Source organism: Toxotes jaculatrix, chromosome 19, assembly GCF_017976425.1.
Source record: "Toxotes jaculatrix isolate fToxJac2 chromosome 19, fToxJac2.pri, whole genome shotgun sequence".
NCBI lineage: Eukaryota > Metazoa > Chordata > Actinopteri > Toxotidae > Toxotes > Toxotes jaculatrix.
The window spans coordinates 3,256,613-3,280,731 of NC_054412.1; the positions used below are offsets into that span (position 1 = coordinate 3,256,613).

Sequence of the window (24,119 nt, forward strand, 5' to 3'; positions counted from 1 at the left end):
TGGACTAGCTTCCTGAACATCAAAAATTCCATGAAAAAGTCTTTCCAATTAACAGATTTGATTCTGAAGTGCACTGGAGCCAAGTGTTACCCCTCTGTCACATTGTGAGGAGAAGAAAAAGCATCTTGGAAATTGTGTTCTTAAAGTCACAATGGAATGAAAGCAGTTAGAACATTTCTGACAGGTATTGCTCCTTCAGTATTTTATGAACAAATCCATTTTCATCACCAAGGAACATAATTCCTCCAAGTGCAAGACTGCCATAACAGTTCTTATGAAAGTTTGTTGTTTAATTAAGCTTTTAACTCAGCAAGAAACTAGGTCTCTGACGGCTATCACTCATTCAGAAGGGAGGTCGCCAAGGAATCATTTACCATTTCCTTTGCTGTTCATTTCATTCACAGCAGTTATACACAAAACATGTGACTTACTGTTTATCTCAGATAAAAACACAGATAAACTTCTTTGACAATCACCATGCAGCACATGTTTGCAAGCACTAATCCTACAACTTTATCTAATGGCTATAGGTTAAAAGATAATTCTGTTTAATAATTCTTTAAGCAGCTGATTCTGCAGGCTCTTCACTGTTTCACTGTTGAGCTCCATGGTTGCAAGACTGGAACTGATAAGGTGATACAGCTATGATGTTTTCTTAGCTTCGTCCCTTTAATCTCCAGTCAGTTCACTGCATCTACAAACTCTGGAATGTTCTGAGAAAGTTGAGCAAAACTGCAGCAATTCATTGGGATAATTTTCAAACCGTTAAACTGATGAAGCAACAAAGAAAAAGCAGAGAGAAGCATGCCTTTGATTTCACCAAAAGTTCAAAAGTTCTTCTGTAAGTACTAACAGGAAGTTGAAACATGTAGAACTTTTTCTTTTCACATGGTGCTTGATTTGTTGATTTGGTTGCTCCAGGGTTGTTTACCAGGCACGTCTGTGTTTATGCTATCCCGAATTTAATCTCTCCCTGTATATCCACCCCCTCTCTTCCTCTCTCTGCGTGGGGATGTAAGAAACAGTGTGCACCTCTGTAATAAATATTACTGCATCTCTTTCATCCCTATCTCTGAGCCCAGACAGCCAGTGCTGCTAGCTCAAATAAGCAAATGCATGGGTGCCGATGCACACACAGTCTTTTATGGGAATAAATAAGATTGCATTAAACATTCACTATGATCAACTTGGCAGAAACAAGCATCAAAAAAATAAAGCTTCTCGCGTCATGTAAATTATACCAGATACCACGAGTATCTATGCACTTCAGACGCAGAGAAAAGAAACTGAAAACCTTAAAGATGGATGGAGAGATGGGGGGGAATGCGAGGTTTGACACATTAAACATCATGAAGCAGAAATGACGTTCTGAAATGTGCTCGACCCTGAGGCTGCATTTATATTAGAGAAGACGCTGGGAGCCTCCACGCACCATTACACCACTTTACACAGGGACACTTTTCAAAGGCTTGGGAAAAAAAAAATCTAATGTGGAAAACATATGGAAAAAAGAGAAACGAGCTCTGATAAAATTAAGTAAATGTCAGGGTTAGATACAGTGTATGATGGTCAAGATTATGATTATCAAGATTATCACTTAAGCTCAGGAGAAGCAAATAGGTCCATTAACTTGAAAATAAAGACCAGGATCAGCTAACGCTGTTCGAACAGACCTTTCTCACAGCAGACATTTCAGCTGCGCTTACAGCAAAAAGCACAGGTGCAGCTAATAACATTAATGAAGGCTCTGCTATGTTCGATGCCAGTGAGCCAGTGTTCACAATACCAGGACAACTGGCACACCAAAATGTAATGCGGCCCTTAGCAATGTTATTAACGACACCTGTGTTTGACAGCTCAAACTGTCCACCAGTCTTTTCCAGGCACGGCAGCAAAAGCAATTGCGTATGCATTTTGTCCCACCTGTGTGTGCTGTATTAACTAAAGCACGGCATGCAAATGAGTCCAGGTACAAATAATTAAAATTACAAATATAATGTCCAGTAACCCAGGTGCAGCAATTTCCTCAGTGAGCTGCAGTTTAATGATGAGGAGCAAATTTCTCTCTGGTGTGGACCTGCTGTCGGTGCTGCAGCTGAAACATTTTGCAGAAGTGAAAAGGCTCCAGAATGCCCCGAGGAGGCCAACACAAGCCAAGCTCGCCACAAACATCAACGGCCTTGAAGACCACACTGGTTATCAGTCCCTACCATCTGATACGACCCATAGAAGTGTCTCCTGAAATAGTGTCTCTACAGCAGCAGATGTACTGGACTTTCACCATCATGATTATGATACTAAACTTATGCACCGGTCACGGTTTGGTTAGATTTAGGCACAGAAACGGCTTCTGCAACATCACCCTGTTACAGCCGTAACAGTGAAGTGTTACTACGGGACATAATAATTAAGGCCCTGTTTGTGCAGCGAGAGGCAGCCTGAGAGATGAAAGAGGTAGAGGAGTGAAAGGTGAAGAGGTCAAGAAAGTAGTTACACATTTGTTTCCCGAGTTGCATTGTTTTACTCGTGCACTATAAATCATGTATATTTTATGTTGCTGCTGACCATTTTTCAAATGCGCTGCAGTGTTTTGGATTTTGGTTCAATGCGTCCTCCTGCCTCCCAGGCTGCTATTTGTTTCCATCATGCTGCAAAAATCTATTCGCAGAAAATTACTTGACTTGTGTAATTTATCACAGTGAATATATATAATGTGTGTTTTTATTATTGTCATCAAAGCTATCTATTGCATGGAAATGCATATGCAAGTGCAACAATTAGATAACTTAAAATATAAAAGCAAACAGTTTAAAGCATCCTCTAGTTGATCAATCATACTAATGATGATCAATGATTGCGACTTTCAGAGACATCAGCAGCTCAGGTTTGGCTACACGCTTGATAATGGTATCAATATGTCTCCATGGGGACAAAAATACGAAAAGCACGGAAAACGCATCGGGGCAATCAACCACGTCCTGAGCTGAATCCACATTTATGTCTGCAAAAAAATAAAAAAGAAGAGAAGAAAATAAGTTAAATAGTTAAACCGGTTCGTACTTTCTCCTGTAACTGCTCTAAAATAATATTCAGATATTAAACAGTGTCTGTATCTTTGCCAAAATTCTGGTATCATAATAATATGCAACACAAATGCATATGCAATTAGCCCAAAAGACAAGTGAGCTGTGACACTCAATCAACCTGTTATTCCCAGTACAATTCCCCTGTGTGCTGACTTTGTTTAGCAGAAAACAGGGTTTCTGTTGCCACAGTTCCTTTTGTGGAGGCACAGATCTTTAAAAGACACAGCCCACAGAAGCCCTGACATTTCTGCTTGCGAAACTTGCTTTCTGACCCATGCTGTTTTGGAACAAAACTTACCACCTAACCATTTTTCCACCTCGTCTCCTCACATGTTCTCACAGCTCAGAGACAGAGGACAATATCCTTCTCTCCGCCTAGGGACCGGTTTCTCAGTGGATCAGTGAGGGATTTCCTAAGCGGTTTAGTATTTCAGCAGCCACATATGGGTCAGCATTGTAGTGCTGGAAAAAGGATGCTGCCTCCCTACAGTCTCCACTGACAGAAAAGTGGGTTTAATACTTTTCCGTGATGTCTAGCTGCAGCTGCTGCACCACTACCAGCAAACAGTGATCAAGTTCAACTGCCAAACACTTAGTGCCAACCATAACACACAGTAACAAACTGCCCACAACTTCAGCTGGTTGAAAACAAGTTTCAGATCATGTTCTTGTTTTTGTAAGACATTATTACAACAAACAAAGAGGGAAGCCATTTGTCAGTAATGAATTAAACAGTCAGCTTTGTCACGCACACAGTCTGAGATGGTATTTAGTAGACTTTGCCGAACAAATTGGGTTTTCTTCTGCATTTTAAAGACACACTCCTCCGACAGTTGATGAACAAATTATCTTGCCAAAGCCTCACTGGCTGAAAAAAGGGCAGTGCATGTTTTTTTCCTGCCCTCTTGGAGGAAGTAATTGAGTAGCACCGCATCCTACAAAGTCCCCAAACACTACCAAACACAATGATGTACACAAATTCAGGGCACGGGAAAGTTTAAAGGGTGGCTCTGTGTTTAAGAGACAAAGGAAAATACACAGTGAACAACAGCAATGGCTGCAGTTAAAGTACAGAGGAGCAAACTGAGGAAAACAGTGTTTAGGAGTTATCTGGTCATTAAGTTTAACATCTCTTAACAAGCCCTGCTAGGAAACATCAAAACCATTCATTCTGAACAGTCAAACACCAAACATTAGCAACGAGACAGAAGGCAAAGAGAACCACACCAAAGGAGAGGATTAAATTCAGATTTTCATGCAGTTAAATATGAATATCACCAAAAGCAATAATTGATTTTCTTCAATACCAGAAACAATGAAATAGTATTCTACAACATTTGCAGATAGTGGAGGCTGAAGTGTGAAGAAGTGAGCTGATTTGATCAGTCCAAATTCAGTATGGAGCTTAAAGTGCTTTCACACCTAACACTAACAAACTCTTGTGTGTTTTCCAGTTTGGCTCATTTGGACTGTGGGTCTGTTCCCAACCAGATTCCAGTGCTGTTCTTTTTTGTGTGTGTGGAAGCAAAGCAGACTGACAACAGGATCTTAAGAAGGAAGATTTGCGATTTCAGATTGAATTGAAAAGCTAAACTAACATTTAATCCAACTGCTAACTGCAAGTTTTTAATATTAAAATACTCAGTACAATACATGAATTAAAACATCACTGTTTGTGCTTCAGTCCAGATAGTCCAGGAGAACATCACCTGAACTGTCCAGTCTGTGACTTCAACAGCTCTGAGTTCATTTGTGAAAAGCCAATGTGAACACAGAATGCACCAGCGATAAAAGGCTATAAAAAGTGGCTCCTTTTAGTCAAACACATGTGATAAATCTTTTTTTTCCACAGCAGATAAACCACTGGTGTTACATGTGTACTTTCACCTGAGAATCACAGTGTCTGCTGAGTCACATTATCAGGCAGGCAGAGCAAACACCACACAGAGCTGTTACACATGTAGCTGGATACAGTCTGTTGGCTAACAGATAATACTGAATAAGTCTAATTGCTTTGATCCTTCGCGTATCAGATTATCTAAACCTCTTCCAATCAAGATGCTTTTGTTAAGAATATGATTATCACAAAAAAGAAAAAAAAACAACAACAATCCACCACTGACTAATCAATGATCATCCACTGAGTAAAGTCCAAGTCATTAAGTTCAGGCCAATAAAAAAAAGAAATTTCCCATCAGACCGTGTATATAGCTCATTGGTCCCCATATTCCTAACAAGCTGGGCCAGCGCCGAGACTCGCTGACCTGATGGGCCATAAAACGCGTGGTTCCCAGTGGCCTGATTGGTGCTTAACAGTGCTCAGTGTTGATAATATGGTCAACAGACCAAGCCTACCAGCAAAGCAACATCATTACACAGTAATCAATATTAGCTGACGGCTGTCTGGAGAATGATGACGTTAAAGGGAGGGGGAAAAAGTCTTTATCTGCAACTGACTATTTGCTGAAAAACCTGGTTCTGGCAGTAAAATAACAGTGGGAGCACAATTATTGACAGCAAAGATGTTACAAGAAAGCATGAACACTGGCGTCTTGGCGATATGATTACTTTCATTATCTGACCAGAAATGGTGCCAAAACAGTTATCAGCCAAGTGTTAGGGAGCAAGGACAAGTGTTGGTTTTTAAATTAAATTCTTTGAGTTCACACACGTGCAATCAAGAAGAGGAGGTACGGCTCACAGGTGTTCAAAAGCTAGGACACACATTTCAAATCTATTTTACAAAATTCTTTATACCGACAACTGTTTACCTAAACCTAACAACGTTTACAGATTGTTTTCTTTTTCATTTCATTGTGGATTTAATGCCACATTGGGAAGTGCTAACCATTTCCTTCCAACTTCCCAGTGGTGTGTATGGCTTCGCACAGCTATATCAGACCACACACACACACACACACACACACACACACACACACACACACACACACACACACACACACACACACACACACACACACACACACTTATTGACTTGACCTTTCCCTTGGTTGCAGGAAGCAGCCCAATTGGGTTTGACCCAGCCGCTTGACAAAAGGCAAACTAATGAAGACTTTGTGAAAGGCAGATTGATTTTTCTCTCCCTCCCTCCATTACATCCATTGCCCGCTTCGATACAGCAGGCAGGAGAGAAGACGGGCGGCAGCAGAGCTCGAGCTCATCACTCATTTGTTTTACAGGTTGGCAGAGATTAGGGCTGAACAGCAGAGGATGCCAGGAAATATACCCTGTGCTCCATTCAAATGACTTGGGCTGACAGAACGGAGAATAACTACGGAATATGGATGGAGGGAAAATCTGGAAACTGCCCATTTTGGCCATTTGACAGAAAACAATTAGAAAAGCTTTGCGCCTCCTTATTTTGTCTCCTCATTATTATGGCTTTAACCTTTCGACTATACATGCTTTCAAACACTCCTGTGACGTCAACAATGACACTGGAGTATGAAACCGTTTCCAGGATTGGCACCGGTACCGTGGGTTAGAGTGGACAGGAACTGACCCAAATAACAGCAACTCTTCATCCACCATCAACCAAGCTGTTCCTCTCACTGCAAGTCGACCACATACGATCACATGACCAATTCATTTGCTGATAAAAATGTTATGGATACATTTTCTGTCAATCAACAAATCAATTAATAGACTGTTTCATCTTTAATCCATTGCTTTGAACCTCCTGGGTCCATTAATCAGCAACATGAGACACTGTCTGCTAATCCAATCACTTCTACAAGCTCGATAAATGGAGGCAATAATCAATAACATTTACACCCTACCCAACTAGCACACCATGGGTTCACCCACAAGCTGCTGATTCCAGCCAAACATAAAACTAAAAGCTCTTATCAAACGCATTGTTTCCCCTGTTTTATGCCATTTCTTTTTTCCATATTCATGATGTCCAATATTTTCTTGGTAATAATATTTAAACTGGTGATAATGTAATAATTATACCATGTCTCCACTACAAAGCAGACCAAATTAGATTCTCTCCACTCCAGAGTAATTAAGCAAAGGATTAAAAAGGGATATTAAAGTTGCCATGGCATTTTCTAATCTTCTAGGAAAATTTATTACCTGAAGATACCTGCACAGTCCCAGCCATAATTACTGCACAATTTGCATTATACTTATAATTATGTAATTTGCTATGATAAAACACTGCCTACTCAAACAGACTTTAGGACTGCTGAATATCATAAAAAAAAAGCCTGAGGAACATTAAACATGAAGCCTCACAAGCTAAAAAAGATGTCTTTTCTTTTTTTATTTACCCAGCCCTTTAGAGGATCGAGCATTTAGTCGTTAGATCACCTTAGTGCATGCATTTTATTGTAATTTCATTGCCCTCAGTATCTTATTTTCACCTGATATATTAACTTCACAATGTTTAGATTCTTATTAAATTAAACAAATATCAGTTTGCTCACTGGTAATAGTCTTAAAAGCAGTGGCTGAATACAAAACCGCTGCTTTTGCATTAACAAATTATGTGTGTTGCTACGTTCCCCCGGTTGTAGCATTTAAGACAAAAATAACTAATAAATTCTCACTAAAACAGGCCTTTTCCCTGGAGATAAATTTTTGTACCAGTCATGAAGATCCACTGTAAGAGAAACTGTCCGGTGAAGTTCCCAGCCAGAAGCCTGCGGACCTCTCTATTTCGCCAGCTGGGCAGCAATCCAATGCATCTTCTTTAGCCAGCTAAAACAGTTTAAAACTCTTCCATTTGTAACTATTAGTGCAGTGGTGGGAGAAGGCCGGCCCAAATCCTTTCTTCCTTTTTTGTGCAACAGTTCAGTTCAGTCCTAATCTTTATTTTCCCAGAAGCGGCTCCGTGAGTCGGCTTTAAAAGGACACCAGCAGCTTAGGGGTGGATCTCAGCTATTGTCAGCTTGAGAATTTGATGGGAATGTGGGTTTGGTGGGATCATTTGTCAAATTAAATCCTGATCCTGTTTCTTATCAGCATCCTGCAGTCTCATTAACAACAAATTATCTCATGAACTCTGTCTTCCCCTGCAACACCAGTTCTGTAAAGACACCTAAAAGTCCAAAGAAGGAGCCAAACACGTAGTCAATGGAATATAAACAAACACCAACAAACAGTTTTCCCCGCAGTGGCAGAAACACAGACCAGAGGTAATACAAGCCTGTTCCAGTAATACCCATTGGGTTGTAAATGCCCTCCTGAGTTTATTTATATGACCATTAAAGCAAAGACATCATTCAGTCATCTGGAAGAATCTGGTGGGTGAAGTTTTGGTACAGTGGAGTAATTGTGACAGCAATGGATGAGCACGCCACAGAAAATAAGTAGGCAAGAAAAAAGCTTCTTAGAAAGAGAAGTAGCGGTAACACCAAATGAACATTTTTATAATGCCAAAACAAAGAGCAAACAGAGAGTTACGGCCGTGTGGTCATTAAACTTGACATTCACTGAGATGCTTATGCACTCTGGCACCGTGCACTCTCCTAGTGAGACATTTATACTGAGGTGGCGCTGTATTTTAGAAGCAATCTTTGTTTGTGTCTCAGCTGGAGTTGAATAGTGTCCTTGGTAAATGTTGTGTAATGTCATTATTTGTTTAAAGAGAACTACCATTTCAGCATTACTACATTTTGGACTCCTGACTTTGCAGATCCCACACAAATTCCACCACTGCACTGCAACTTTTCAGCTCTCTATCACTGGCAGAGCACGCCCAGAGGGCAGTCTCATTTGCTGATTGTGTAACTGCCTGCAACCTTAGTAAATCAGACGCTAATTACACAAAAACTGCAAATGCAGCCAAAGGAAATGTACACCTTGCCTTAAGCGTTCAATGTCCTGCTGCTCAATTTGACTGTCTATCGATAAGAAGACAAAAACCTTAATCATGGGTCCAACTGTCAACATGGTGATGGGTGGCCCTGGACAGTAAGTAGTAACCAAGTAATATGCAGACTTCAAATTTAAGTGTCTGGTTTTGACTTTTATATAAAGAAACTGTCTGTTGTGATGAATGATGCCGGTGGATGTGATGTCAGGATGCTTCACTTTCCAGCACTGCTCAGACACAAGCGAGTTCTTCTGGTCCTTAAATCTCACACCCTACCAAGAGATTATCTGGCCCTTGGGTAATACAATATGCAGGATGGCAGAGCTTGCAGTGTTAAAATGCTAGCCCTCACAAGGAAAAAAAAAAAGAAGAGAGGAAAGGAAGGGAAGATTGAAAAATAAATGGAGTATGTGATTGACAGCCTATGACTCTGGGTATTAGACTGAATTGGATTAGGGAGAAAGAATCAGCCGGCCATAACCCCCGCAGTGCTTGGGACACATTAATATTGAATATCCAAGAGCCTTTTCCTCCATCTCCATCACTGGGCTACAAGGCATGGTCACAAAACACTACACCCCTCTGGAGGCTCACAGCCTAAAAGGGTTTCAAATCCAGCGTTTGAAAGCAGCCTGTTTGTGCCTGTATTTGTCGAGGAAAAGTTGGCAACTTGTTGACAGGATGTGAAAAGACAAACTTCTGTCCTCACGCTTTGTGAGGGCTGAGCATCACAGATGTGTACACAGGTGGGTCCGCTTCAAAACACACCCGAGAGAACAGGACACCGGGGTATGTTGTAACATAGCCCTGGATAGGAAATGTGATCAGCTGACGACACACACAACGAGCTCACCTCAAACGACAGATGTGTGAATAATGGTCGGAAATTTGGCTCAAATCCCTGCTAATGCTGCACAGAAAAAAAAAACCAGCAATTTTTCAGAATTTCGTTGGTATTTTTGTCTTTGTATTTACTGTTACATTCAAAAGTCTGAGTGCTAACGCTGTTGAAAGTTAGGACTGATGAACAGAATGATATGTTCACGCGCAGTCGTTAGTTAGCCTGTACACTGGGTGCTGCTATCGATTTTCAGTGCTGTTTGCATTTACCATGCTGTTTCAACTGCCAGAAAGCAGAGTTCAATTATCTCCAGAAGGGAAAAAAAACACAGTATCACAAAAAAAAATTATTGCAATATTGATTATTTGTCCCATCCCTTATATACAAGTTACTGAACCTGAACAAAATACAGTACAATATTTTCAGCATTTATGCAAACTCCTGTAACTAGCCTTGGCAAGTCGTCCCCCACCTCCTCCTCTTCCCCTGCCAGTGTGCTTACGTACCTCTCTCCCAAGCCCTGTGAAGCATCTCCAATAACACTGGTCTTGTGTGAGAACAGACAACAACAAATTCCTTCAGGTTGAGATCGGTTGGCAAAATATGAAAGTGTTCATGCTGCGACTTGTTGCTGCTGGTATGAAGAATAAAATATGATATTTCACACACAGAGGTTAGCTTGGCTGTTGTCTTGCATTACGTGTCAGAGCAGGCCGGCCCAACTAAGTCTGCCTTAAGTACCAGGTGAATTAGGTTATATACTGCTCTTTATTTTCAAGTTCCAGCTAAAGTTCAAGCTTATTTTTCATTGTAACTATACAAAAATAAAATGAAATGAAATATAACTTCATCAGGACCGAGTATGAAAACTAACACAGTCAGGCGTAACATAAAACTAAATCTGAGTGCAAAGAAACAAGGGCACATAATATAAGGATGTTGCACTGTCCTCCCTTTAACTTCAGTACAGTAACACAGTTTCCTGTACCTGCTGTCATTAGCATGTCATCCTTCAGACGGCACTAACCATATTCTCCTCACACATCACTTCAGCAGGAACATTAAAAGAGAAAGTAATTAGAGAGTTACCTTGTTAGACTAAAGACGTATATTGATTTACCCTTACAAAACACACTGTTCATTTTAAGTGTCATGCCATTTTAACGTCTCCTTGTCCTTTACCAAACCCGAAAATCTAAACACACAACTCTAAAGCACCTCCAACCATGTGATCGGCCCCCAATATTATGCAATGCGTTAGACTTATTGTAAAACCAATCAATAACCCCTGAATGCTAATGAGCTAGCGGTGTTACCTCTGAGCCAGACAAGACAAATTGCACCTCCTGGCCTCGCTAATCCAACAGCTGCGACAATCGCACAACGCATGGTCATTAATGGCAAGGCCGGCCCATAGATTTTACATGTGTGTGTTCACACAAAGCCCCGTGAGGCTGAGAGGCCGCTCGGCTCGGCATACATCACTGTCTATAGCAAGACGAACGCTAATAATGCTGCAGTCCTACTGTGGACTGCTAACGATCCAAAGAGCGATGCTCGGTGTGTGAGCCCTGAGTCTGAGACCTGTGTGGTATATTACCACTCTCTTCCATTCTGTTTAAACACAGGCTTTCATTCATGAATTTGCAGTAGTTTGAGGTCGAGGCAAATAATGGCCAGGCTGAAAATTATTTGAGCTGTAATGGTGAATTCAACATAGCCCACATCACTGCAACATCACAATCACGCTACTCGCCACTCTGCTCTATGATTCTCCTTTAAATAGAAATACTGTTCTCACCATCCAATTCATTGATTTCAGTTGATTCTGCTTTACTGGTTTTCTTTCTCAGAGTTGACTTGGTGTTAATGAAACACACTTCCTGCAGATGTTTCACCATAAATACCTTATTGGGAAGGCAAGGGACTATGCCCTCTGAACTGCTGGAAGAAGTGTTTTAATGTGAAACAGATGGAGAGAGAGCAGAGTTTTCACTGACAGCAAACAGCAGCTACAGCATATTGTCACAGTTAACGGGGGTACATCAGAAAAAATATCTCTAAAATGTGATCAAAGTCACAAAATATCAAGACAGATCTGCTGTGTATCTGTGATTTTTGTGTGTGAAGACAGACACATGGTGAGCGAAACAGAAAGAGTGTGAGAGAAAGGGGAAGTAAAATCATGGAGCACTCATAACTCCCTCATACACCAAATAAACGGTCGCATTGCAAAGCTACTGGAATCTGTCAATAGGCAGCTGCCCACAGCAGGAAGAGGAACAGAACACACACACACCCACACCAGAAAACCAAGTCCATTTCCTACTGCAGGCAAAAGCCTGTGGTGTATTGATGGGATTCAGTAAAAGAAGAGCAAACCTCCAAACCTCACCTTTAGCTGAAAATGTCAGTGAAAATGTTGTACATACAGGAGGTAAAAAAATAAAAAAAATAAAAAACACCACAAGACTTTGCTTTGCCGAGCCTAAAAATCAAATTTAGATTTTGTTATGACAGGGTGGCAGTAAAGTGCGTCTCTCTTCGTGTTTGTTCTTTGATAGCGTAGTCTGTGTCTGGCTCTTGTTGATGGCTTAAAAACGAGCTGCAATCTGAGAAGAGTGGCCTGAGTGGACCGAAGCATCAGACGGAGGTGGTTCAAATGCTGCGTGCGTGGAGCCTGAAGGGTAACTGATGACTTGTTACTGACATTTCATTTGGCTGGCTTTCTCAGGCACTAAGTTCTTTCATTCTAGTTTAAAGTTTAAGTTAAACGCACTGCGACATTAGCCGACTGACTATCACATGTCCACTGAATGAGCCGAAGCACGTTTCGAACCTCCACAGGCATAATGATGGCAAACATCACAGCTTTAGAACACACAATAAACTGTGGTCATTTAACTTCACTGGCACGCTGCCGGCACTTAAAGCAATTATTGTTCACAAGACTCTGAACTCCCAACAAACAGCTGTTTTCATTACCAATAAATCTGACAGTTATTTTCTCAATTAATCAATTAATTATCTTGTCAGTGAAATGTCAGAACAGGAAGATAATGATCCCAAATTCCCAGAGCTGAGTGGAACGTATAAATTACTTGGTTTGTCTGACTAAAAATGCAAAACATATTCAGTTTACTAACATATAAGACACAGCGGAAAATCTTTGTATTTGAGAAGCTGTGACGAAGAAACATTTGGCATTTTATTCAGAAAATTATAGCTGTAACTCTGATCGTGTTTAAAATGGTCTTTGTGGCACCAGTGAGTGAGAAAGTGCTTAAGTATCATTGATTCGTGGATCAAAAGCATGTGATGACATCTGAGCAGGTTTCATTTGCTGAAAGGCCTGTCGAATATCCAATATTCATTTGCAGTACATTTCTGGATTTGTTTCATTTTAGGGGTTTTCTGCAAGCGAGTGCGAAATTTAAACCAGGCGCTTTCTTGATGTTTCGAGGCAACAATTTCTACTTTAAAGTGAATTGCTGGAACCAAAGTGGCCGATAAAGCAGGCAAAGTGCTGGTGGTGTGAAGTACATGTTTAAGTTTCCATGACTTTCCATTTCAATGATAATCGTGGCTATAATGCCCAGGGTGATATGTGTGTATTCAAGTTGGTATGCTGTGTATGTAGAGCCCTGCTTGAGCAATTTCCTATCCATGCTTCAAGGCTTGCTGGTGCTTTGACCTATAGCACAAACACTAGGTAATGATAATAGCAATCAATCGAATTTATTTTGCTCCAGGCCTTTCAAAATTAATGCTCAATGACTATGCATGAGCAGGAATGGAGCTGGGAGAGTAGATACAGCAGCAGCAGTAAAGCGCTAGATGTACCTCTGAGATGGATACGGTCTGTAGACAATAAAGTTTAATATACAGCCATCTCCCCATCCAAGCCTGTGGTGTGTGGGATGCTGGGGCTTGCCCCTGGCTATGGCTGAACTGCACAAAGACTACAAGACACACACACATAGACACAAATATATGGAAGACATGAACTGACGTTTTGAGTGAGTATTCATGCAGAATTACTCCATCAGTCACTCTGGAGTCTATATTCCCTGCTAGAGAGACCTCAGAGCCTGGGGGCAGCAAGAGAAAGACCTGGACCTGCATCGAGTACATTCATCCTCATCCTCCTCCAGTACAACCTGCCGAAACCCTCTGAAACCCAGGACTGGACCAATTGATCCACACTGACTTCCTAAGAGTAGTGCTATAATAATCCATATTAATATATGGATTTAAAATATCTAAAGTCTCTCCGGCTATCCACTAGGACTATATATTTACAGTGACTTTATTACCCTATTACAATATTCATTACTTGGATTTTACTCCTAGCCAGCGTCCTGGCCTTGGGCTAGAGGTATAGCATGATTTGTTTTCATATGGTAGACGCTGGATTTCCTGATATATTACAGTAGCCTACAATCTCTCTCAGAGAATATATAGCTGCAACTCACAATTATTTTCATTTTCAATTAATCTGGTGACTATTGTCTCAATTAATCGATGATGTCTGGTCTGTAAAATGTCAGATTATAATGAAGCCAAAGTCAAAGCTAAAGCCAGAGGGACACCTTCGCACTTCAAACCCCACTGATGCTGTTTCTAATGCACAGAGAAAAACCAGCAAACTGTCACAACTGACAAGTTGGAACTAAAGAATCTTTAGCATTTTTGTGTGGGAAAAAAATATTATTATTATTATTCTTTTCATTATAGATTATCAAATAAGTTGCTGATTAATTTCCTAGTGATTGACTAAATCGACTCACAGTTCCATACGCCCACGTTTCATTCTCATTTAATGAGCTAATACTGTGAATGCACCCAGCTCTATTAAAAACCATGAGCTGTAACTTCAGTGATTGTGATGGTTTCAAGTTTCAACTCGCAGTGTCAGTGTATTGTGAAAGTACACGTATTTATTGGTTTAGTGTTGATTTGGAAAAGAAAAACTCAGCCAGGCGGCAGCCTCCGCTTTCACTGCAGAAACATTAATCCTCCCGATACTATCGGATGTGACGCTTTGTGATTTAACTCAGGACCCTTTACGTGATGAATTTTCCTTCACTTATGAAATTATAAAACGGTTTAAAGAATCAAATCAAACAGACATTCTAATGTGCGATTTACCTCAGTTTAAACTGAGTGATTTTATCTACCTGGGCAGGTCTTAATCTACCAGAACAGGCCGCCCAAGCCGAGCCTCTGTATGGGAAACGCTGCACACGCACACAAACTCACACACGTGTGGTTTCCACTCTAAGAAAAGAAATAGGACCAGGAATCCAGAAGCAATTAGTTCAAATGGTTGATACAGAAATAGGACGCGCAGGCTGCCAAGTTAGCCTGAGAAAGAGACAGAAACAGATCATTTTATTTCAGGCTCTAACGGTTGGTGAAGCGGAAGTGGGTTTTTTTCTTTTTGGTGAAACACACATGGACGTGCACAGTGGAAAAACAATTGTGTGCAGAGTAGACAAAAAAACAAGTGAACTGAATCCTGAAGACAGCACGGCAGAAGAGGAGAAAGAAAAAGCAGGGAGAGAAGTAACAACAAAGAGGGGATGAAGAGAACACGAGGGAGGACAGAGGATAAGAAGAAGGAAGGAAATGACAGGCATGTAGAGATGTAAGGAGAGAGAGAGAGACAAGACTGATGTTTCATCTTTCCTCGACAGTTGGCTTTGGACGATGGAGAGAAACCTTTATAAACTACCACTCTCTAATCCACAGCTCTCCGAACAGCAAAATGTGTGTGTGCGTGTGTTGCTTATCATTTCCTCTCTGTTTTTGTGTGCATGCATTTCAAACAGGAAGAGGTGCTGACAGAGGTGACGGGCTGACAGGATGTTAAGTGATTGTCCTTTCAAGATAGTGAGCAGAAAGGAGTGCATACTGCACACAAACTGTCCTTATGGCTAGTCTAATGCTCATTTGCATCTCATCTGCATACTTAAACAACAAGATCCAACTTCCCCCATCAGATGCACACACACACACACACACACACACACGGAACAGGATGATGAGTCAGACAGGACAGCAGAGGTTGCTGGGAGCAGCAAAGGTGAGTGTGTGTTTATTAATTAGCAACAACTCTATCATTATATTCAAAGTAACACAAAACAAATTCAGGGCTTCAGCGGTGGTTCTTATGTGTAATTCCCAGGGGTCCTGGAGGAAGTTTCGGGAGATCCAGGAAGTGTAAAAGGGAATAAATTACCTGTAAGATTTTACATTTTCAAACAGAAATTAAAGCCAGTAAGATTCGGGGCTAACTAGTGTATTTGCCACAGCTAAAACATGTCACCTCCTCAAGCTTTTCCTTACTTATTCTAAGCAGGGACCCTCCAGTCCAAATACTGTTCACAGTATCTCAGCTCAGGGTGTCTGCCGGCACCACTGACGTTTTCCCCCAAATTTAAACTCTGTACACCTAACTGTGTGAAACTCATCAGGATCACTTTATCTCCGAGGTAACCCGGAAGCAGGGTTTGCAGTGGCACTGGAAGGTGAGTTAGGGAGCCTGCTGTGAGTGAATGAATGCAACCAAATGCAAAAACACTTAACTTTATGATGATATAGAGAAAAAAAATACATATTTAATGTGGAGTGGTGCCATCTGACCAATACCTGATGCACTTAATGAGGGCAGCAGTGCCCACAATTTCTCCTTTAGCTCAGTATCTGAACATCCTTTAGATTTGGATTGAGAGGACGCTGGAAGACGGGGAACAGGCAGACTAAAGTGTTTGCTGTCAATTTCAAAATAGTGTGTGTGAACATCACAGTAGGCAATAAGCAAGGGAATGTGTGTTTGGCAAGCCACAGAGGAATCTGATTTTAATGTGTATACAGGAGATACATTTCTCTGTCAGCGGTAAAGGGTTTCCCCTGCAGCTGTGATATAAAATTCCACAACTTTCCACGGCCGAGCTGGACCAAGATCAAAATGTAGAAGTGTTCGCCCCCTCGAGAGGTCGACAGTTTCCAGCACACACTGATACTCAGACAGGAAGTGCAACTATGTACGTTATGGTTATTTTTTTCTCTCATTCGCCCTCAATGCATCATTTATATGACAATTAATATTACTGAATTAAGTCTCACTCTGTAATTGACACGCCTGTTTACTGTCAATAATAATAATAATAATAATAATAATAATAATAATAATATAATAAAACAATCCATTCCAGGGTGCAAGGAAACATGTTGCTGCTGAGTAGTTTACTGTGTCAAATAACACGTGTGTTCGAGCATCCAGCATCTGCCCCATCTACTTTGATTTTTCCTCCGTTTATCAGCCAAGCTTTTCATTATTACCCCCCACTGCTCTTGCCTCCAAGACAGCGAGTGAAAGCCCCGTGTGCAGACCGCGGGGCGGAGGGGTTGCAGAGGGCTTCTCCAGAGAGCCTTTGATTTGAAGCAGACAAACAGATTTAGCTGATTGTAGGACTGTGGCGGTCACTCACAACAAGCCGTTTATCCTGTGCCGGGCGGCCCCGGCAGCCTGTCCTCTGCCCATCACAAACACAACATTCACCCGCTGAGACCACAACACACCGCAGGGCAGATCCCTGGATAACTGGGTCAGATGGTGGAGAGGTGGGGTAAGAGGCCAGCATCAGAGGACTTTATCTTCAGATAATTTAAGAAGCCTCGACTAAATAACACCAGGCCACCAGAGGTCATGGGGGGCATGTAAAAGTGTGTTTGTGTGGCTGTGTTTAGTCAACAGAGATATTGACTTTACTGGAGAAAGTGCTGAAAAATCAGAAAAGCGAGGAGATCTGTGGAGGAGCTGAGTATAAGCCTTAAAACCTCAAGCTGTCAGGTGCAACTATGCTCGCGTGTGGCTTAAAATATCTGAATAACAATAAGGTGAATAATTTGTTTTGTCATTTCACTTATGACTGCAAATTATGTCGGCCTATTTGTCCTTTGATCATTATGCACAAGTTAACCGGCTGCTATTTTGGTGCAGGTAAATGCAGGAGCACAGCAAAGTAAGACACTTCAGAGAACAGCACTTTCAGCAATATCCTTAAGGCCTTTTGATGAAAATCAACCAATCACAATATCACATCAATATACTCCTGCTGCTACTACAGGTCCAACTTTCTGACACTGCTGCTAATAAGGAAAGTACTGTGCAGCCCGAAATCAAGAAGAAACTTGAACCTATATGTCTACTGACAGAAAATGAATCAGTAACTATTTGGCTTATTGGTTAATTGCTTTTTGGCATTTTTCAAGCAAAGTTGCCAAACATATGTTGGCATCTCCAGCTTCTCAGGTGTAAGGAGAGCCAGCGTGCTTGGTCTTAGACAAGTGTCAGGTGGATACCAAAACCGTACTGTTCATATGTACAACTTACAATTGCTCACGTTCAACTGCAACGCCCAAATCAACAGCTGTGTCCAGGGATTATTAATATAAGCGAAGGAAATTTCACCTCCGTTGACATTTCCTATAACTGACGCTGGTGTTTAATCATACGAGCTGTAACCAGCATCTGTTTTTATAAACAGAGGAACAGCTGTATATTCTGTGTTAAAGTATGAGTGATATCTGTTGACACAGCAGGAATATACTAACATTTACTTAAACGCCCTGTATCAACTGTGGTCACCACCAGGATGATGTGGTTTGCTTGAGAAGATATTTATTTTAGAATTGCTCAAGTTCATGGTGTGCCACAAGATAAGCTGAGATGACTATGACACATTTCCTACCTTTGATGCTTAAAATGCTGTTTCTCCTTTACAATTAAAAGAAAAAAAACATAGTAATGAACGAAATAGTCTTGTGAATAACAGCTGATTACATATTATGATAAATGCATCTCTGATCCCTCAGACGTGGGCTGGGATTAGACCTTTGTGAGACCAGTTAGTTTTATTAGTTTGCTGTGCCTGAGATGTTGAGTAGATATAAAAGAACTATTTTTGTGGCGTCTTTCTCTTGTAATTCAAATCATTACACTTGCTCCCCAAACTTTACAGTGTGTTCATTAGCTGCTTCATTAGGTCGGAGGTTTTTGGCAGATTTCTGCATTTGTTTTCCTGTCAGACAATATTGCACTGTCATGGACCATTTCTGCGGCGTTGTGAGTTTACTCTGAGATTAAGACGCATCTAGTTACAGATGGAAAGTCTTGTCACAGACTTAACAGCTGTCTGTTAAGACTGTGACAAGACTTATCTCTTATGTTTTAAGACGCTGTCGCAGAGTATACAAAAAGGAATGAAGCCCCTCAACAACGCACATCAGCATGAGACGCCATCTAAATTAACCTCTCATTGCCTTTGTTCCTCTTGTGTAACAAACAAACAAATGATTATTTTATTGACCTGAGTCAGAATCTTAGTGATCCTGCTGGAGCTAGTAAAATGTTCAAAAAAGCAGCATCAGAGCCACTTGTGAAAAAAATCAGTCTAAAGCCCTCAGTACAAGTGGTAGCTTTTTTTCTTGCAGATTTAAATGAACTCAATATTTGGTCATTTTTAAAAATAGCCCACAGCGTGACAATCTGTGTTTCCACTGTACTTTGTAAACACAGTTACAGTAGATGCCTTAACAAACCCTTAAAGCATTCAAAACAGTTGTTTTTGGGTTTGTTTTTTTTTCAGTGAGACCAGTGTTGTGTTGACTTTTCTCCTCGCTTTCTGTTGTTGTTTTCAAAGTCACACGGTTCAGAGTTGAGTCTGAAAACATCAACAGAGAGCTTGGAGGGAAGGAATTTGGGATTTAAGGACTCTGCTGGGTGCTTACAGTTCAGCTGAAGTCCTCATGTCTGGGACTGTGTGTTTGTACACCCTCCAACGTGATGACAAACACATTAAACATCTGTGATAAAGTGATGACAATCAGCTGACAATGTACAATGATCACATTAGGCCTCAGGACAGCGTTTACAACCAGGCACCTGAGCAATATATTGATGAAATATCATGTTTTGATACAGGACAGAACATCGAAGGGAACTTTCGTTCACATCATACACTGATGAAGTTCAGAGTTGTCTTTTAAGAGCCTTGAAAACTGCATTGCTTTTCACATGAGATGTTCTGAAATTATTATTTCTCACCTATACATATCTCCCAAATATGGGTATTCTGTCAAATCTATCATTGTGACACTTCATTTTGTCGATACTGACCACGGACTCCCACTGAAGCTGTTATGAGAAGTCATGTCCTCACTTCCTTCATCTGAGCCCTACACCACAATGACCCACGTCTGATTTTCAAATGATTTTCAATGAAAGGCCGATATCAGTCCACCTGAATGTCAATGCATCAGCCACATGTTCTCAGTCAGGACACCAAATCCTTATCTGCTCACTCACTCAACTGTCCTCTGTGCGAGGCTACCAGTTTAACACCTGAATGAGTAAATGGAAATCAAATCACTCCACTGAGCAGATCCATGACAACTGCTCTCCAAAAGCCCCATGGGAAAACTCTTAGTCAAAATAACACTAAGCATAATACACTCATCTCCACCTCCACTTCATAAAAAAAAAATTCAGTGAGGATAGTATGTAATTTCAGGAGGGGGCGGGGGGCATTACACCACATAGAAAGCTGCAGGCTGACTAAACAGCAACAACAGCCACCTGAAACCACCTCTGAGACTTCACCACTGGGCTTTCCACTTGTTTCCATACACACACACACACACACACTGCAATGACATAACACAGCAATATCAGACATGCTACCTGTTGGTGCTTTTCACCCTGCTGCAGGCTACAAGGCTAACGTTTTGCTCTCACCGGTGTGGAGTGAGAGGACATCAGGGCTGCACACAAGCCACTGAGTAAAAGGGATATACAGGGGCACCGTGACACTGTCTCAGTGGATGAATGTGAGGGAGAATTATGATTTCAAGTAGTGATAATGACATGACACAAAAACACTGCTACCGGAAAAATAAGCCAGGCTATCAGTTTGCAGGTTATGAATTCAGGTTACAGGTTACAAACTGCGGAGCACCCTGTGAATCTAGGTCATTTAAAGAACAGTGAAAGGCTGAATAAGAGGTGTGTTTTACCCTCCACATACATGTTTCACTGCATGGTAACTGATCCGAGGTGGCTTTGCGTCGGCCCTGCATTGTCCTAACACGGGAAACTTGAAAGACAGGTAGATCAGCCCGGAGGGGGGCGGTGGATCCCGCAAGCATTGCTGCCTTTTTTTTCCCCCCTAGGAATTGACTGCTGCTCAGTTACGTGTAAAGAAACACGTCACACCGAACTTCGTTTGAAAATCTTCCAAATCAACGTGTCAAATTCGCCGGCAGGTGAACGCAGATCCCACAGCGCGCCATGGGATCTTTAGCTAAACGCTACGAGGTGTTCTGCCGTTTTCGGCTAGAAACGATCCACTATGGTCGGCTTTGATTCAGCGAAATCACAGGTTCTATACTTGTGGCACACTTATTGCCACAGCTCTCCGCGATGAAACGCACGCGACATCCACGGAGAAGTCTCCGGGGATAACAAGCGAACATTTTGTAAAAGTTCAAATTTTATCCGCTTCAGTGCTCGTTGGTGTGTTACATGTGCGCCGAATTGTAGAGGACATGTGCACGATTCGTTTTAAGTTTTGAGCCACTATTTGTCATGAACGTAATCTGCCCTGGGCCAAAGAAAATTATAAAATGTAAAAAATTTGCTTTAGAGTGACGTTTTTCCCCATTCAACGAACAGTGCGTACGCTCAACAGATCCTTACCTCTTTGACTTTAGTCCGTCTGTCCCTGGTTTCGGGGTCCAGGGGCTCGTTCCCAGTCGCCCCGGGCGGGCGGTGATACTCAACGAAAGGTAAATTATTGACATCCTTCCCACCTTGACCCGCACTATCCTTTGCAACTTTCTCCTTCTCATTAATAATGTCCTGTTTTATCTCGTCGGGTCGTTTCTGTAGAGTATCCTTGGCCTCTAACAGTGCTTTTTCGTGGTCTTTCCTGATTTTGGCCAGGACCCTCTCGTCGTTTCCAGCCGAACCTGAGTCGCCGTTGTCCGGACCGGTGCGGGTATTGGTCTCCACCGCGGAGGAATGAAAGAAAACTCCGCTGAGCAGCTTGGATGAGTCCGGCAGGAAGAAAATGGCCCCGAAACACAGCGTTATAAAAGCGCTGAACACTAATAACAAAATAAATTTCTCTGTCAGCCTGAAAGAGGTCGGGTTGGCAGACTTCCTATTCGGGGTCGCGGTAAAAGGCAGAAGAGTTGCAACTGGCATTTTCCCTCTTTCTTCAACAACTCGATCAACGAAAAAAAAAAAAAATGAATTCAAACGGTCGAATGAAGTCACGTCGGGCTCAGCTTCGGCTTATTCCGCTCAGAAATCCATTTCCAGATGGTATACACGGTGTCAAGTGTAAAACAGCGGTGGTGAAATCTCCGGTAAAAAGTTGAGGAGTAAGGCGGCTGTCCATACCGGAGACTCTCTGCAGACAGACCGAGTTCAACGGCTCACACAGGAAGCAACGGCAGATAGGCGTGACAGACAGCCGCGATGAGCTAATCACCTTCTGCCCTGTGAGTGGTGGGGACACGGGGGGGGGCGTGGTCTCCCAGCGCCTGGGTATAAAAAGGCTGACAGGCATGATGAACACTTCACAAGTTTATAACCGTCGCGATGCGAGAACTTCAGCCTTGCTAATTTAGGACAAAGTTTTAAAGGATAGGTTTGGTAAAAAAAAAAAAAAACTAAAACCAACAATAAACTGACCCTACCAGCAAGTATTGCCTGTCTTTATTAAATTTCACATTTTTTAACCTACATGACAGATTTGATTAAATGGTGTAGTTTGTTTTGGGGTTTTTTTTTGCTGCATCTTACAGTTTTTCCTTCCAAAAAATATTTTGAGTAGAGATTATTTTTGTCACAGTACAGTAAAATACAGGTGTGCTGAAGAGTAATCACCAGAGTCCAGGAATAAAATCCAAATTCCCACCCAAACTAGGCGTGTTCTGTATTGAGAAAAAAACCGTCAGACTCGTTTACTGCTGAAAAGCACACACATAAGCACAGCGTTAGTGTGTTTAAATAATGTTATATTGCTTATGTGCAGAAACATCTTTTTTTTCCTCCTCAATGGGAAACTTACTAAAAACATGACTGATCCGTCTGTGGCTTTAGAAACCAACACATGAAATACAGTCTGTCTGCCGGTGGTGACAGACCAAGGCGTCCGTTGTCTTATCGACATGCTTGTTGAGTCGCCTGTCCACCTTCTCCAGGCTGAAGGATTGACTGAATCTGTTCAGCTGTAGGTTCGACACTGTTGACAGAAAAGAGATTTGGATCACAAAATGAAAGAGGAAGACAGATGGAGGGAAACTGCTTAGCCTGACACCTGGCCGCACTGTGGTCAGGTTTCCCGCCGTTTGTGATGGATGTGACATTACTCACTTTGGCAGGGTCAAGAATGACCACTGCTGTGTCGACCCCTCTGCACCACACTCGCACTGATACTCCAGCCGGCCTTCCTGCACCCGGGAACAGGAATAAGAAGCATGTTTTCATTTGAATGGTTTTGTGGGTGAAATCAGAATCACTTTGACAAACACATTAATAAAAATCCACAATCTCTGAAGTGAGGATGGAGTGTGCCGGGGTTGAAATTCCACAAAAGTCTGAGTAAATTCTCAGCACACACTCCTGCAGACACTGGCTCATTGAGCCCCCACGCACCAGGTCCAGGGGGAGGTTGATGTAATCCTCATTGCTCACGGATTGCATGCCATGTCTGCAGAATAAAGGGACAGTTCAAATGAAAATACAGCCCGAGAATACGTGTGCATGGTCAACATGGGGAACATTTAAAGCCAAAGATAATTTCCACAGAAAGTACCAAAATGTTTCTGGCTGTGTATTCATACCCGTTGCAGGTCCAGGTGCTCAACATCTGGAAGGCAATGTGAGCGTTGGGCTGGTGTAATTGATGTCAACTGCCGCTGTCTGCAGATCAAACGGCAGAGACCTCAACATGTCCAGCACAGGGCTGAGGAACTGATGTCCCTCCTGCAGAAACATACAGCAAAAAAGAGTTTCAGATGGTGGATTTTTCTTTTTCACAAAACCTGTTAAACTAGTTTAAAAACATGAATTTCATGAAGTTCACCTACTTTCTGACTCTCATCCAGCTGTGAGCTAAACTCAGTCTGTTTAAGGGCAGCTAGGACATTTGTCTTCTCTGCCTCACTGTTGGAGAAGCAGCAGACTCTGGCTTCCACAAACCCTCTGGAAAGAGGTAAGATGAAGAGGAAGGGATGTTTTCCAGTTGTTTTTTGTTTTTACTTCACGTTC

The 24,119-nt window shown here is 41.8% G+C and overlaps 1 protein-coding gene across 1 annotated transcript in view; it reads right to left on the minus strand.

Annotated features, from left to right (window-relative positions):
- The window catches only part of man1a1 (mannosidase, alpha, class 1A, member 1), a 112,593-nt gene extending 90,323 nt beyond the window's left edge, over positions 1 to 22,270 (minus strand). Inside the window, exon 1 of the mRNA XM_041064062.1 lies at positions 21,537 to 22,270. Within this exon, the coding sequence (XP_040919996.1) occupies positions 21,537 to 22,046 (510 nt within the window). The 5' untranslated portion in view covers positions 22,047 to 22,270. The remainder of the gene's footprint in view (positions 1 to 21,536) is intronic.
- Positions 22,271 to 24,119: the final 1,849 nt, after the last annotated feature.